This window comes from Poecilia formosa, unplaced genomic scaffold, assembly GCF_000485575.1.
Source record: "Poecilia formosa unplaced genomic scaffold, Poecilia_formosa-5.1.2 Scaffold224, whole genome shotgun sequence".
Lineage (NCBI taxonomy): Eukaryota > Metazoa > Chordata > Actinopteri > Cyprinodontiformes > Poeciliidae > Poecilia > Poecilia formosa.
The window spans coordinates 867778-885713 of NW_006800163.1; the positions used below are offsets into that span (position 1 = coordinate 867778).

Here is a 17936-nt window from a genome sequence, read left to right on the forward strand (position 1 = left end):
TCATGTTCTTGTTTAGACATATGTGTCTCTTGTAAAAGAGCAATTTGTATCCCATCTTTCTTCAATTTGGCTAAGACCCTTTTTCTTTTCACTGGACTATTCAAACCGTTTACGTTCAAGGAAGCAATTTTTAAATTATATGACAGTAATGTACATAAATACCTTGACTGATTTGGCCCCTGAATCCAAAACACGAACAGTAACAAAACAGAACAGTAACAAACTGACTTCCAAGGTGAGGAGAAGCTCCTTCTTCTCGCTCATGACCCCGTTGGCAAGTCGAGGGTTAAACCTCTCAAACTGAGAGGGCCCAAAAAGGACAGTAGAAGCGCCTTTAGGAAAAAACACGTCCATCCTATTAGTCCAACGTAGAAAAAAAATAAATAGTGTCCTCTCCCACGAAGTAGTAAATCAGAGCCTAGTCAAAATAATGCTGCATTATGTCATGTTATTCTGCCTATTTTCACTCGATCATGCTCCGCTGGAAATCCTGTAGTTTGTTCTTGGCTCTCAGCGCCACCGCAGCGCCGCTGTTATCCACCGGCTGCCAGCCCAGCAGCTCCCGGAGCCTCCACTCCGCTCTGGAAACACCATCAGCTGTCGCCGGTTCCTCCACCTGGATTCCGCGTCTCTTCAGCTCGTTGTAGGCTTCCCGAGCGCTGGAATATGTGCGAGTTCCTGAATCCCAGTGGATCCTTATGTTGGTAAACGGTGTTTGAAAGCGGATGCCTTTCACTTTGAGCGCTTTCTTGATAGCGTTATATTCTCTGCGCTTTTTCACTATCTCGGGAGCATAATCGTGGTCGAAGTGAATAATTGAAGAGCCCACCTGGATCTTGCCTTTTTTCCACACTTCTCTTAAGATCTTTTCCTTTGTGGAAAATTCCAGAAAGTTGACAATAATACCCCTCGGTGGTGATTCGGGTGGGGGTTTACTTGTCAGAGTGCGATGCGCGCGCTGTATTTTCAAATCCAGGTCCTCCGGTAGTAGTAGCTGGCTTCTCAAAAGCGTTTCGATATACTGTGTAGTGGAGTTCCCCTCCTGACCTTCTGGCACCCCAAATACACGGACGTTGTTTCTTCTGGAACGGGACTCTAAATCAAGCACTTTAAGTTGTGTTTTCCTCTGTTGTTCGATGCAGAAGCACAGCGCCTCCGTTGCCTCCTTTGCCCAGGTCTCCACTTGATGAACGCGGGCCTCCGCCTCATCAACCCGCTCTGCCAGGCCCTGTACTTCAGTGGCGATATTGTCCAGCTTGCCGTTGATCTCATGTCCCAGATGGTCAATATTTTGTTGTAGCTTTGCATTATCTCCCTTTAAGGCAGACTTCAAATCGTCGATAGCCTTAAGAATTCCTTCCGAGTCCATGTTCGTTCCAGTGCTCTCAGCGTCCGAGCTAGCCACGTTGTCGTTAGCTTGTTTCAGGCACGTGTTAGCCTTAGCTACTAGGGCACTTTTATCCTGAGCTTTAGGCATTTTTGTCGATTTTTTATGGCTCGACATGTTTCCCCTCCCGTTCATAAATTATTTTATCGAAACCGTGAGCGGATTAACGAGTTTTGAACGGAATATTTTGAAGTTAAGGTGGGAGAGAGGCTCTAACGCACCCGTCTACTCCATTTGCTTCCGGAAGTCCACTTCATGCCTACTTTTAAAGTACATCGGTGGATCTGTGATGCTGTGGGCCTGTTTCTCTGCCCACAACAAGATGAAGTATCGAGATTAAAAATAAATAAATAAATAAATAGAGTGTCGACAGTCAGAAAGTTAAAAATGAGTTATCAGTGGGACTCTTGGTTGAATCATGATCCAGACTATTTGGAAATCATAATTTGCCAACATGGGGAAATGTAAAACTAGAAACACGGTGGAGGATGGGTGACGCTGAGGGACTGTTTCGCTGAGATTTTAAGTACAGTTTTGTGTTAATAATTGCACATTGGCTCATAAACTCATTTTGACATTTTCATAAAGGTTGGGTGAACATTAAACTAAAAACTGGACACTAATCCAAAACATACGAGACCCTTAGTCCATAGTGATAAATAAATCAAAGGTCGGATTGTTCTAAATTGTTTTGCGTGAGAGATTATGTTGCTGTAACAGAAGATATTTTTACTTTGAGGCTTTGTACAAACCTTTAATCACAGAAGCCACTATTTTAAAAAATCAGGAGAACAGCTTAATTAAAACAATTTCTAATCTATTAATTATCTCGGGTTTATTTTAATTTGCCTCCTCCACCTGCAGGCGTCTGAGCTACAGCCCAGTTTAACGGTTTGGATCTTGTTTCTAAAAGGTTGAGAACCAGAATCTGAGTGATACAATACCCTCAGGAACTCGTTGAATTCAACTTGTCCGTTCTTATTGAGGTCCACCTCGTTAAGGATTTCATGGAGCGCGTTCTCGTCAATGTGGACGTTGATGCTCTACAGACCAGAGGAAAACAGATTGATCAATGGCATGTCATAAGGAAGAGAGGACAAAAAAAAAAGACTGAGGGGAAACTCACCTCTAACACTCGCTGGACATCGACGGTGGTGATGAAGCCTTTGGACTCTTTGTCAAACTTGTGGAAGCGGTTCTTATACCTGTGAAACAGCTCTTGATTTATGAAAGCACATAAAAACAATCGGGCTTTAGAAAATGAAAGAAAATGGACGACAGCGGTTACCTCATCACGTCCTGGTAGTCCAGGTGGATCTCGGATGACTTTGTGAGCCGCTCCGATCGAGATCTGTAGCCCATCTCGTGGTACAGAAACATTTTTGCTGCTTCAAGTTCCTCCTGGATTTTCACATCAGAGACAGAACTTCCTTCAGTCTAAATGAAATCAATCGTTCAAAAGGGACAGCACCTCTCCGTCGCATGGCCCATACCGTCCTCTTCTCCTGACTCCAGTTAAGCTCTTTACCCATGATTTGGACAATCCTCGGGAGAGCTTCGTCTGCCGCCTGCACATTCAGGAAGCCAAGCCGTGTCCGTCGCGCCATGACGTCGATGGCGGTGCAGGCGTACTCCTTGATGGCGTACAGGACCTGGGAAAGGACGACAAGGTCTCAGACATTCCCAGGATGTGGAACCGGAAGGATCCCAGTCTGAGCGACGGTTTTACCTCTGCTTCGATGTAGGGAAATTCAGACACCAGACGTTTCCCAACAATCGGCCACCTTTGGCCGGTAACCTGAGCCATTTTGGCAACATCAAATGCTTTGCCACCATATGCTGTAGCCAAATGTTGAGCAACCTGTGGCAAATAATTAGAATTATACACAGAAATTCATCATTTATCACACCCTGATATGCATTTAATTAAGCTAGCTCCAGAATTTAATGTAGAATCCATATAATATGTTTTTATATTTAATATACTATTTGGTCTCCCTTACAAGAAAGATCGCCTATATGTTATTAAATAAAGGCAAACCCTTTATTTAAGGCTTTTCAAGAACTTTCTTCAAAGTTCTTGAAAAGCCTATAAGTTACAAACTCAAGAAATTTGCAAGAGCTGTAAGTTTGTTTTAAAATTATTGATAATCTCAAACATAATGTCTATTACACTGGTTGCTTTTGCTCTTTCTATAGGAACTCTACATAAAAGAGTTCCTCTGGGCTCTGTCTTAAGACCCCTGCTCTTCACTTTCTACATAAACAATCCTTTTGATAATTGAACAAATAACAACATCCCTTTTTATGTTGATTTTTATGATTATGCAGAAGGAGTTGTCTAAACCTCTTAAGATCAGGATATTTTTGAATATGCTAACGCTACATTGTTGTTCTTGTATGCATATTGCTTACGTACAGCTCTTCTGGAAAGCTTCCAGTTCCAAAAATTCCAACTTTTTCTTAAAGCACTTGGAAATTTTCTTTAAAAACATACAAAATATCCCTTAATAACAAAATGAAACCTTAACAAGCTTAATCCATTTTATTGGCAACATCGGTAGATTTGTTTTTTGTAAGATGATCAATTGGCAGTACGTTTGGATTTTGGCTGAAGTGGCATGTTTCAATGAGCAAATGCGTTCTGGCAGGACTCTAAATCAAAATTCATCTTTTATAAATTCGTCAAAGGTGGGATCCTCCTGCTACTAATGCTAACGCCAAACTAATGCATTTTATAGTTTGCCGTATTCAGCTGATCAATTTCACATCTTTGCAAATGAACAATAAATGACGGCGCCGCTTTATCAGTGAGGTGTCGTATATTTACAGAACACAGGGGCCTATTTGCTACTGAGATGGCTGACTTGCCGATCATGTGAAAGGTCAAACCCTGTCCAAATATCTGGTGACCTTTAGGAATTTTCCTGAGAACACAGCAGCTGCTACAGGAGCTTCTAATGAGGGGGAAGTTTACTGCAGGCTCTTTTTCTTCATGAAACTATGGTCTGATGCCTTTAATCAAAACAACTGGCTAATTATTGCAGATGCGACTCCAATCAATGTATCCTTATATGAAGGTATTGATGAATTGGGCATCTTTCATTGCATTTCTGCATGTGGAACAAATGTCAAAAGAAGCTTTAATGTCAGCTCCAGGACTGCTGCTGGAGAAATGTCTTCAGTCTCACTCAAACTCTTGGCATGACTGTTTTCTAATGAGCATCTTTAGGAGCGGTGGGGATTTTACCCCTGGAAAACAATCAGAGCAATCTCAGTTTGACTTTGCAATTTAAAGGCTTGAAATTGGGCCTCTGTCTCTTTAAGAAGCTTGTGCTCTTTCTGAAGCTCCGCCTTCAACTTCATAATGTTTCTCCAATAACCCTTTAACGTTTTTAAGAGCACTGTACTGAGTAGTTCCTACGATAGGCGCAGTTCCACCAGGTGCTAGTTGCTTTTTTTCTCTGAATTCTGACATTAAAGTCAACTCTTCGAAGGTTTGCCAAATCATTAAATGAAAAGGAGATGTACCTCCTCCTCCAGGCCGTAGTCCTGTACCAGTCGGATGTAGAGAGTTGGTGTCCAGCCCTTCGCCCCCTCCAGCATCAGTCCCACCGTCCTGCATGGTCTGGCTGGGAGGTGGAGGAATTTTACTGCTGCATCTATTGTCTCCTGGGCCATAGCGCGGTAGGTTGTCCACTTCCCACCTGTACACACAGAATGCTGCATCAGAGCAACTGATTGTGTCTTGAAGGGTTTTGAAGCTGCGTGGTGGGCCGAGCTGACCTGCGATGGTGATCAGTCCGGTGTCACTGATGCTGACAACGTGGTTCCTGCAGATGGACTGGGTGTCTTTGGAGTTGGGATCAGTCACCAGTGGGCGGATGCCACTCCAAGCCGCGAGCACATCTCCTCTCCGCACTGAACACAAAGCGCAGCTGCGTTTTTATTCAGTGGACAACCAAGGAGGCATCAGAAACATGAGCCGAGTCCGGTACCTTCCACATCTGGGCTGAGGTAGTTGCGCACCTCCCTCAGGATGAAGTCAATGTCATCCTCCCTCGGTATGGGGTGGGCTGTCACATCGGTGGGGGTGTCGGTGGTCCCAGCGATGGTCATTTTCTCCCAGGGCAGGAAGAAGATGACGCGGCCGTCGCTCGTAGCCGGATCCAAAAGGCCCATACTGTCGGGGCTGAATGGAAGAAGGTTTGAATAGTTTTTAAAGCTAGAGCTTGTGAAAGAGAAGACAATGTAGCATAAAGGATGAGGGAAGGAGGAAGGAACGTATATGAGGGGGCAGAGTGAGGTGAGCGCCAAAGATGAAGAAGAAAATTAGGTGGTTGGCATTTGTGTTCAAAGGGCTCGCACTCCCTCGGGTTTTGCTCAATAAGCTGAGCTGAACTTTAAAGCCTCCCACTTCAACAAAACCACTCTATTGCTGAGCTGCTTCTCAACCTGAGAAGATTGTCCTACACCTGTAAGTGAAGGTCAGATTATAGTTTAGCTAGCTCACTATTTGCAGAAGGGGAATGGGAAAACACAGAGGAACAAACAATGAACAGGTTAATGAATATGAAACAGCATCAAAACCTTAGTTTTTACACCAGGCGTTGAGTTGCGTTTCCATGGTACCTGTAGTATCCCGGCATGACGATGTGGACACCTGCACTTGGCTGGCAGATCTTGGCAGTCTCCTGCTTGTCCATCTGCCTCAGAGAGTCGGTGAAGGGTCCGGTGGCGTTGATCACACATTTGGCCCTCACGTCAAACTCCTTCCCTGGAAAACAAAGCCATCATTTCCAAACATCTTAGTGAAAACCCTNTTAAGCGCCATAATGTTGTTTTAGGCCTACTAGTCAGACAGATGGACAAATAGATAATACTGTGATCTGAAATATCAGATGTTCCAATTAAGCATCCCTTCACTTTAGATCCATCAATGGTGTTCATCAGAAACAGGTCAATCCTGGAGTGGACTTTGTGGGTAGAAGAGTAATGAGTAAATTCTCTTCCGGAAGTCGAACGAATTTAGATATTTTAAGGCTTTAATTTTATACAGATGAATTTAAGAATGATGGGCAGACTCCCTGAGGAAGGCCCTCCAACCTCAAAGACTGTCTGTCCCAAAGAAAACAAATGGTGAAAATGGTGGTGGTAGCAATCACCAGTGTTAAACATTGATTTAGACAATGTTAAAAAGGCAGAAAATAAATCACCACACTGAAACTGAAGTCCTGTTCTTTCACTTTTCTTGTGGATGAGGGAAACAAGAGCTCACCTGTTCTTCGTAGCCCTCAACTTTCACTGGAGTAAACTGGTCCAAGTTGTACTGTGCAAAAGCACTAGAAGAGAAAAAAAACAATTTTATTATTACAATTTACACCCTATTTTGATCCATTCTCCAAGTATAAAGTCATATTTTAGTTGCTGATCAAAACAATGTACAAGGATTAGGAAGAAAATAGCGACTCATGGCTAAAAGGATCACTGTTAATCTGTCAACGGATTTTCTTTTAAAAATAATCAGAGCACTGCTTTATAAAGTTTCTGAACTAAAGCACCTCTGACAGTGTAATCATTATGCCCCCCTCTGCTGAGCAGTAATTGGCCATGAGCCAGCAACAGGATATTTACTGGATCAAGTCTGCTCTGTGGCAACCAGAAGGTTCTCCGCGGGTCAGAGCCACTTTGGCAGCGTAAAAAAAGGACCAACGGCACATTCAGCAATTGTGGTCAAATTGTGTCGGCTCATCGGGTTTCGTTGACAACGTCTGGGTGACATGGAAACAGGCTACAGAACTTCAGAGGCAACAAATGGCAACAACAAAACAGACTTACTGTGCTGCACCCTCCCTGAGAAGATTGTCATTGTTGAGCAGCAATCGCACATCTGGGGAGAAAAATGGAGGGATTACAAGTGAGAAAGTGGAAAAAGGTGAAGCCACAGGCTGCAGCTCAATGTCACAAACACAAATTTGCCTCCTATCACTCTTTACAGGGTTTATGCCAGAGAAAAGGAAGCAGACACGCTAAATTAGCTCAGTGGAAAAGGGTACAAAATTACTAAGAGATCAAAGTGAGCAAAGTGCTGGGGAACGGGGGGAGGGGGGGTCTATTCTTGCGGGTGTCTGTCAGACTGTGATAAGCTGCAGACAGACCCCCTCTCCCCTCATCCTCCAGTGTTCCTCAGAGGTGGCGACAGATCATGGTAGGATTTTACGATGTCAAAACACACACTTAGAATCCCTAGAGGGCACAAGCACAAGCTCGTGTTGTGGAGACTGAGCTGCAATTGGCCGAAGCATCTCATTCTCTGTTGTATCGGTGGGAGCAGTGGGACAAAAAGAGGGGAAACACTGACATATTGTCATCTTTTACAGCAAAAGGTAAAATGAAAGGTTGAGGTTGTTAAAGAGGGAAAGATTCCTGCTCCGTGCACAATGAGACAACATAATACAGCTCCGCTTCACAGTTTCTGATGTAAAATCAACAACTTTTTGGACTTGTTAAAAAGTTAATGTAGCATCCCTGACTGAAAACAGGTTCTGTACAGCACAATTTGTAAACTTTGGTACCTTTCTTTTGTTTGTGCACAATTCAAAGAATATCAGTTTTACAGTATTTTTTTTTTGCATTTTAAAAAGTTTATTCTTGCATTATTCCAACTTTATTCTGCTGATATTATGCCAATCAACTTTACTTATACTAGTAGGTAGATTTGGTTACAGTGAGGTGAGTCAGCTTTCTTACCATGACTTTGTTCTTGCAGAACTACAACCTTGTCATACAATTTTTTTCTCATAATATTAGGAATTTATTTCCAAAATGAAAAAATAAATAAATAAAAATCATTAACCTGGCCCTAATACTCCATTGTAAAAGTGATTGCTGGAAGCTGGAAGCCACGCCCCCTTGGTTCTGCAATCTCAACTACATTATCTGAAAGCAGCTCAGGGCCTGAGATCTCGATGGATACACAAAATGAGAACAAACTGGGGGTTTGGTTGTGTGTTTACTGCAAATATACAAAGAAATCTACAATTCTAATCTAGCAAGTGTTTACAGTACATTGTGAGTGTGTACATGCCGTTCTCACTAGCAGCAACATGTCTGTGGCGTTGTCATTGCCATCTATCAACAGAAGAGTCAGATAGGAACAAAGGACTTCTGCAGCCCGCAGCTTTTAAATGGCCTCAGACTAAAACGTCAGGATCAGAAAAAGAAATGAGGAAAAGAAATGAGGTACTGGGAAATGTACACAGTCCAGTGCCATTGAGCAGGACATGGGACTCTGGAATTGCAGCATGAAAGCTGTTTTCTTCTGTAACATGGTAATATTTAAATTATGTGATGATGAATTGTTAAAGAGGCAGTACATGTTCTCTAGGCAAATAATGACATTTTATAGCAGAACAAGTAGCTAAGTTGCCTTCAGTTGTTATAAAAATTCTGTATATGTCAAATATGACTTAAAAGAAATTTGACTTGGTAATTTAACGCCTTGAAACTGGGCCTCTGTCTCTTTAAAAACTCCTGCTTATTCTGCAACTCCACCTTCAGGAAGTCATCACAACATTGTTCCACTATTAACCCTTTAACAACATTTTTACCAGAGTTGGACTGGGAAGTAGCTCCTATAATGAGCTCAGTAGACTCGCAGTTCCAACAGGTATTTGCTAATTGTGGCTGGCTAGTCTATGGGGAAGTCGCGGGTGAGGAGTTCTCTGTGAGACGGAAGCTCGGAAACTGCAGCTCTAAGGAGTAGCTCGAAGGTGGGGCTATCTTCGCCCATATTAAAGGATTAAAGATTAAAGGATTTCTCAATCATGCATGAAAGAATCAAAGCAATATTAAAGGTATGATTTTTGATGAGGAAATAACATTGTAATTTGATGTAAAGCTCAAAAAAGTTGTTTTTACATAATACTGCCTATTTAAAAAGTTGTGTAAACTTAACATAAATCAGGCCAATCAAAATAACTTTGAAAGTTGAATTGTGGAGATCAATTCATTTGTTACTGTTAAATGAAAAAGAATCGGAGCACTCACCATTGAATACTTCGTTGAACTCTCCTGGCGGGGCATGGATGACAAAGTTAGCTGCTATGCGTACCTGCAAGCAAACCAGTAAAACATGAGTACAGATCAAAAATCACTGACAGAACTCACTGACAATAATCAGCTCTTTCAGGCATTTGCAATGAACTACACAGAATCTATTAGAATTCCTTCATCAAACGAAAAAAAAAAAAAATCAGGAAAGTGTTTTTGATTAAGTATGCACATATAACGCCTTGTAAAAGTGCAAATACGCCCTGACCCTTTGCACATCGAGTTACATTATAGCCAATAATTTCAAAGTGTTTAATTGAACTTAAATACCAACCAAAACCAAAAGTGGAAGAAAACTGGTACCTAGTTCTGAGATTATACCATAAATTGCTTGGGTCTAATTACAAATCCAATGACTTCTAAAGGTAATTAGTTGTAATGGAATTAATTTAGGGGAATCAAAGTAAAGTGGGGGTATCAGGGTGTTCAAGATGTCTTTCAAATATCGTTACCTTCCATGTGTCATAAATGTGTTACTTTTCAATGGTCCAACACATCAAATCCCAATAAAGTGCATTAAAGTGTGAAGATATAAAGTGACAAAACGTGATATTTATTCACGAGCTAAGTACTTTGGTATGGGTATCAGAAAAGTCTTTGAGAGTCATATCAATGTTTTACAGAGTTAGGAACCTGAAAAGTGTCTGTTTAAAATCGCAGGAAGTTGAAAATGTGAATAAGCTGATGAAACCAAAGACTGATCTGTGCTTAAATGTATTGGTTTCTTTTAAAATAATAAACACACAAATTCAAATATGGAATTTGCCTCAGAACAATTTTAGAGTTTTCATCTAGTTTTGTATGATAGGAGGAAGCATGGATTTGATTTATTTTTTTAATTGAATTCAAAAAAGAAAAATAGCTAACATACAGGGAAAGATAACACTGACATGTATTCTGTTATTTCAGGTGATTGGTTAATATTAGTTTAAGAAAAGTAAAAGTCACAAAACATATTTTTGGTGATTCTGAGAATTTTAATATGGTTATTACAATTCTCAAAAACTAAACTGACTAGGATTTAAAACTCAATTCAGCGCATCGTTCAAATGTCTGTGACTGTAATAACCCTTTAAAGAGTTGAACAAAATGCTTCAAAATGAAAACAGACCCCATCAAAGCTGCGCTAAAAAAATACATTTTGCTGAAACTTCTGTTTCTGAAGCAGCAAGTTCTGCATTCACCAAAAAAAAAAAAAAAAAAAGCTGTGAATGTTCTCCATCTACACACTGCAGCCAACAGAGGGTGTGAGGTGTCTGCGTAACAGGTTTGGAGGGAGGAGTAATACCCCGTCCTGTCAGTTGGCCTGCAGCTACACCAGCAGTCCTAATTACTTTACTTCTCTTCTGCTGCGCAGCACAGCACTTCCTGTTTCCAGGTCACATGTCCAACTGACAGTGAGACAGCAACCCCTCCCTCCCCTGCTTGGTTTACAACCATATAAGGAAATGAAAATGTGCTGAGGCTGGTAGTGCACACAGTTTGTTAGCCTACCTCTGTATCTCTCTGCCACTATCACTGGAAGGGTACAGTGGAACCAGTCGGGGTGCTTCTGGTATCACCAGTTAGTTTGCTAGAGAAGGTGTTTATACATGCGCGTGTGGTTGAGACTATGTGCTTTAGAGTGAGTAAGTGTGTTTGTCCCGGGGGCCTTTATTAGCAGTGTGTGTATGTACAAGTGCTGTGGTACCCTCTCAGAACTACAGATTGATTCTTGCTAATGAGTGATGCAAAGAGAAATGAAGGCACTAAGGAAGGTACACATCTGGTGTGTGCGCGTGTGTGTGTGCGCGTGTGCGTGATGTGTGCGTCAGGATCAAATTCAAACTTAGCTTCCATTAGAGCTATCCCTTGTAAAATGGTCAGGGTCCAATCAATGAACAACTCAACTTTACAATAAGAGGCGTGTCTGATCTGGAGAAAGATGGTGGGAAACTGAATGTGTGAGTTTGGGACAATGATCCCACAGGAAGAGTCCATCGTTTTAACTGGATGGGAGAATAAAGTATAACTCAGAGGCCTTTTCTCTGACAGATACTGGTTTCCATCTAACTAATCATAATACAACTATAGAAGCACCTTGGTCCCTTTTGAACTGAAGTCACAACATCAAGCTAAGCCAGTTACATGGAGTACACTTATACTGTCACAATGATGAATAGTAATGCACCAAGTAAGTGGTAATTTAATTTTTTTTAAACCAGCAATTCCACTTCATTTGTACGCCCCTTGCTTTGTGGCCTTTCTAAGGCTACGTTCACACACCGGGTCTTAATGCTCAATTCCGGTTTACTATGCAACTGCATTTAAAAATGGATGCTGCTATTTATGGATCAATTTTCATGGTTATTCAGAAATAGAATTCAACAGTATTGTCACAAGATCACAGGAACATTAAAAAAAGCTCAACTATTAGAAGTGGTCTTTAGAAAAGTCTAGACGTGTAGTTAAAACCAGGAGTGGTGGGATTGTTATGCGATTCAGTGAAAGACTTTTTCATAATTTCATAATGATAATTTTCAGTCATTGTTTTGGATAAACAATGCTTTCATACATCACACTTTCCGGAAGCTACTTCATAAATATAAAAATTGTGGCTTTATAGAGAAACACTGTGAAGCAGTTTCTCTATAATTTTGTGTAAAATTGGAACTAGATTAAACTGTTTTAATCTAGATTTTAACATGTTAAAATTAACACTTTTTTTAAACATGCAAAGACTCTGGATGGAACCTTTGTATTCACACGTTCCTAGTATGCCCATAAATCTGATGCACAAGCGACATCCAGAAACAACAGCGGACGAGAAAGCCGCTTTTCTTGCTTTCTAATTTCTGCTTTAAAAAACAAACTAATGGGATGCTGGAAAAGACTATTGTGTTCAAGTTGTGGTAAAAGGAGTTAGCCTATTAGTGAAGATATTCATAGCATCTCAAAGCTAAAAACGCAGCAGCAGCACAGGCACCCAAAACGCTAACGTTAGCATCCACACCCCACATTTCTAAGGTTTTTGTTCAAAGTTCCATGTATGATCAGGTATTCCTGAAACACCTGAAACCTGAATAGATATAATAGCACTTTGCACCAAAGTGATGGGTGAAGAATCCGAATAACAGATTAAAATCAAACATCTTTGTTGTTGAGTAACAACAACAAAGATTTATTTATTTATTTATTATTTATTTATTCAATAATTTAGCAGCAAAAAGTGTTATTGAATTGAAAATGTTGCTTGTTTTATCAATATGCATGTCATACTTTGGTTAAAATGCAATAATTTACAAGTAATCAAAAATTTGAGGACTCCCAACAGTACATTATACTAAACTCTTCTCTAATAACACTCGGTGTGTGTGTTGAATGTGCAATGTTTGAATTTACAGTATGACTGATGTGTTTAAAACCAGAGGATGTAAGGAGCCATCTGAACTAAAACGCTTTTTGATATTTTTGAGACATGTCTGGTGTTTAAAGCAAAGAAAGAGCAAGACTTTCAGTGAGTAACACAAAGGTAGATTGGAGTATAGAAGTTGCTCAGTTTAATCTTTCTGATCTATTATGGAGAATGTTGGCAGACTTTTGGATTCCTTAGAGTTAAGATAAGGGTTAGAATTGCATTTTCTAGGGAATACACCCAGAGAGCAATGAAATTATAATGGTAAGTATGCTAATTGTTGATATATGATGCTAAAGACAGTTTTAAATATTTGTGTCAAAATTATTTGTCTCAGTTTTAAAATAGTAAAATTCTTTTACAGAGTGTGTTCCCTTTCTCTGCTGTTGGCAGAAAGAGCCCCAGGGTTACGCTGAAAATCACTCAACATCATCACTGAAAGCGTTTGGACGACATCTTTGAAATGCTATTGATAGGCGCTCTGCAGTTCCATCACTGTGCTGCTCTTCACTGGCTCATCTCACGCCGTTAAAGTTCTTCAACAGGCTTCAAGTGTTTCAGATTTGTCCTCAACTCCGTACAGTCCTCAAAAACGTAGCGCTACTGAGTCGCCTTTCACATCTTCGTGTGGACAAGAACAATACAAAACGACATTAGGTGACGGCAACACTGAGTCCCACGCTGTGAGGATTAGCTGATCACCATTTGTTCAACTTAAACAGGAGCGACTGCCTTTGAGTTGCTGTGTGAAGCAGACTTTCATCTGAAAAACATTCAAGTCTGCTTCAGACTCCATCTGCTTCTGATGGGGAGAATTTAATAGGGATTCAAATTTTAGGATGTGGAGAAATGTGAAAGAGTTTTGATAGTCGTTTTGAACAAGTTTATCTGTATAGAGATGTTGTGCAAGAAGCTCTGATACTGAAGGAGAGCTGAAAGGAAAGAGGCAAAAGAATAGGTCTTTACGCAGTGAAAAGTAGAGTTTCACAGGCTGAAACAGTTTCATGTGTAAGCAGGACTGGAAAGGCCTGCAGAGACGCTGCAACCAGATTCAACAATGTGTCAGCAGGGAGGGAAGTTAAATTAAACCTTTTCTGTTGGCTTTTCCAGCAGAACACCACAGAGCCTGGCCCCTAAAGATAAAAAATGTACAAATTTAATTTAGCTCCTGTAACAAAAAATAAAATAAAATCTGTACTAATAAGTCATTATCAGGGTAGCAGGATGTTCTTTCACCTCTAAACTCTCCCGTAAGCTAACAGGGGACTACCTACAAATCAGCCCCAGTTTCCTCAGCTTTAGGCGATCGGTCAACACTTGCATCTGAAACCAATCGTACCCACTGCGAAGGTCTGAAAATTCTGCCATTGCAGCTGTCTTAGCATTTTTGTTGCTACCTGTAGGCCAAATCTACAGAGATAATTCTAGGTGGATGTTGGAATTATCTCCAGGATAATTCCATGGTTTCCATGCAGATTCGGAGTCTTAGAAAAATCAGAAGAGATTGTTTTTGAAATCGGGTTCCAGAATGGATACAGTTCAGAACGCCGGCTTCAAATAAACATGGCGTCGTTTGGCAGGGATTTTGGTTGTCCTTCATTATATTGGGACTGTAATGGGACTTTTGACTCAGAACACAGCCAGACGTGTCATGTATTTATTTTGTGGCGCCATGTCACTTTAAATCTTCAAGTCACATGGACCCACATTTGTTCTTAATAGTTTACAAAAATATATGGTGCTTGTTTCTGTGTGCATAGGGCCTTAGCTACTTGACAGACAAAAAAATTATAATTTTTTAAATCAGTATTAGCCAAAATTAGAATCGGCAGGTCAGGCTTTTTAAAGATTGGTGACAGGTCAGAAAACTGAAATTGCTGCGCCACTACAATCTGTCCTACCCAGTTATCTGAAACAAAAAATGGAAACAGTCAAAGTTTCAACCCTGATCATCACCTCAAGTTGAGTCCCAGCTGTCTGATCATTGGTTGTCATGCTTTAGAATTTCTGGTCATGAATTTGAGGTCATTTACCGTGACCTCCTATTTTTCTCTCCCCAGACCACAGATGACCTGAAAAACATCAAGCCGTTTGATGTTTTGGGGGAAAACTCGAAGAGTTTGGCTGCTGCTTCAACAATAGTTCAGACACACACGCGCGCACGCACACACACACACACACACACAATGTGGGAAATAAGGAACCCCGCAGCATGGGATTCTTGTGTCTTTGAGCTCTCTGAGCCAAGACACCAGCTGGTCCCTGTTCTCCATGTGTTCACTGTATATTCCTGCTCACATTACCCAACGACTGCTCCCTGTGAAAGCCACTGCAGAGCCCCTCCACCCCATCCCCACCGTTCCTGTAGGGAGGAACTTTGCTTAATCCCAAATGATGCTGAAACCACAATCAAGCAATAACAACAATAAAAATCTTTACAACAAAAGATTTTTAAAAAACAGGAACAGCTACCCTTTGATAACAGCTGTACATCAATTTAAGAGGAGGCCTGTTGCTATTCTCCGAGACAAAGAAAAAACGTACCAAATTTTACTTGGAAGGCTTTTTTTACCAGTAATTTTAAAACAATTTTAGCGATACAGTGTCAGTGTGATCATTTTTACACACCAACACTTTGATATTACAGCCAGCTATGTTGAATGGTTGTGCACCACAAATGCATTTGGTTTAAGCATTAAATACTGGTACTGGTCCCAACAGATGAGCTTCACTGACTATTTTCAGGTGTTCAACAAGGTACCATCGTTTCATTCAGACTTTCTAAGGACTAGAAAACTCTTGAGTTGACTTTGTTCTAATTTAACAATTAAATGCAACAAACACCACCCTCATAAGAGTAAAAAAAAATGTGTTACTTGATAAAGGTAGCTTTAAATCCATAATCCTGTAATATCTTCCCTATCTTTAAAAGTCAGAAGCATTTTTAAAAAAGCAAAACAAAAAAAGCAACAAGAATTGTTGTTTTTAAAAGGAAGGTAAAACTCAAACTGTTGCAAAATATGCGACAGCAAAATAGTTCGGCTGCAGGCAGGTACAGACAGCTCTCCTCTGTTGCTGCATTCTTCAGTTTCAGGCGGAAGTCACCAGATATGGCCTACAGCTGCAAGAACCTCATGCTGCTGTGTGCATTTTGAAAGAGAACAGATTGATCTCAGTCATCTTTTTGATGCTCAAACTCTCAAAGATGTCAGCCACGTTGCTCTTTAAACTTTAAATTGAGCATCATCATTCAGGGACATCTCTGGCCCGGTTCTGAAAGTCTACTCAGGAACCAATAAAGGTGACCAATGGTTCCCTTTATTGAAACTTTAGTGCATCATAAATTGGAAGGGATGCATCACTGTGCTAAAGGAGCTGGTGCACAAGCCGGCGACGCTGCAAAGATTGTATCAATTTACAAAGGAAATGCGAGCAACGCTGACAACTAAAGCTGCTGGGATTTATTCTGTGATGCTGCGTTTATTTTAGATGTTTAAGGAGTTTTGTATTAAAGATACAGAATAAAATAGTTTTTTTCACTGGGATGCATGCAACACTACTGGCAGGTAAATATGATTTAGTTTTATTCTGCTTATCCATACAAAGCCAGTTCAAGGTATTTCTTATGTTAAGGTGCTTTGACACATTGGTTCAATTAATATCTAATTATATTGAACCAAAAATCATACAGATATATTAAGTTACATAAAGTCCCACACAACTGGTGCTTTTACACTGAAAGCTAAAATCAGTGTAAAAGTGTTTTAGTGGAACTAGTAATAAAAATAGATTCATTTATTTTCTTTTTATGCTTCTCTGCTTTACTAAATAGAATAATTCCATTCCCAATACATCTAGCCTGATAAAATAGATGAATTAAACATTTGTATACAAGGTGGGCTATTTATTTGATTTCCTCCATATTTTTATTTAAATGTCTCTTAAATAAGTATGCATTAAGACAGCACTGGAAAAATGCAAAACATTTGACACCCAGTATAAAGTTGTTGGTTTGCTTTTCTCTTTTTTCTTTAAACACAAGTCCTAACTGTCACTTTTGCCAGTCTTCTTCCATGTCTAAGATGAATAATGAAGCATTTTTAAAACGCTATTTTGGTTCCAGAGACTTTATAGGTCATTTTAATTATCATTGTTTTGTTCTGGATATTTAAAATGTTTTCCAGTTCCAGTCTAAAATATTCTTCAGAAATGAAAGTTGTTTAAATTTTTTAGAGGGTATGCTTGTATTAATATGCCATTGTTGTTGCTATATTAGTTGAAAATAGTCTCAAAATGACAGTACAATTGTTTAGCACAGTCATTTCTGGGACAAATTATTTTCCAGCAAAATGTGTCACTGTGACAGGCCAATTAATTAATCAATAATGGTTTATTTTATTTACAGCCATTCAATAAATTGGTATGTATGTTCCAATAAGGCTTATGTAGCAGATTAAAAAGTACCTTTGTATTACAAATGTTTTTATTGGTCTATTGTAATATTCTAATCCTAAATGTTGTGTTTTCATAATAAACAGAAATAAAGGCTTGAAAACATCAGTGCCTGTTGAGTGAAATAAACTCTCAGAGCCCCCAATTGTTTTTTCCTGCTTCACTAAACCATGGCAATTACAAGACGTGTGAACAAAGCAGTCGTTTTTCTATTACCAATATGTTTTTTATCAATCACTCATTTGTAAAACCATAAAAGGTATATTTAACTCCCTTGTTTAATCATTAGTAGCATGTCACTGAAAGCAATTCATTCAGCTTCCTCATTCAGCTCTGAGAAGCTACGTAGAGTGGGCTTGATCTGGAGGCTCACTGGGGATTTCCTCTGTCATGTATGGAAAAAAAAACTAAAGTCTTCTGGCATGAATCAGTCTCTACAGAACTAAATAAAAGCTCAAATATAACCTTCGGAAATTCTTCTCAAATTTAAACTCTTATTATTCTGATTCTATGCGAAAATAAAATGTCTTTACTGGGCTGACCGTAACAAAATATACGTCCCGTTCAATTTCAAGATCTGTAAAGTTTGTC

At 39.9% G+C, this 17936-nt stretch overlaps 1 protein-coding gene across 1 annotated transcript in view; it reads right to left on the reverse strand.

Moving 5' to 3' along the window:
- The window catches only part of LOC103149399 (capping actin protein of muscle Z-line subunit alpha 2), a 45809-nt gene that overhangs the window by 13206 nt on the left and 14667 nt on the right, over positions 1-17936 (reverse strand). Inside the window, exons 2-4 of the mRNA XM_007568535.2 lie at positions 9437-9500; positions 7226-7277; positions 6666-6729 (exon numbers count right to left, since the gene is read on the reverse strand). Coding sequence (XP_007568597.1) covers positions 6666-6729; positions 7226-7277; positions 9437-9500 — 180 coding nt within the window. The remainder of the gene's footprint in view (positions 1-6665; positions 6730-7225; positions 7278-9436; positions 9501-17936) is intronic.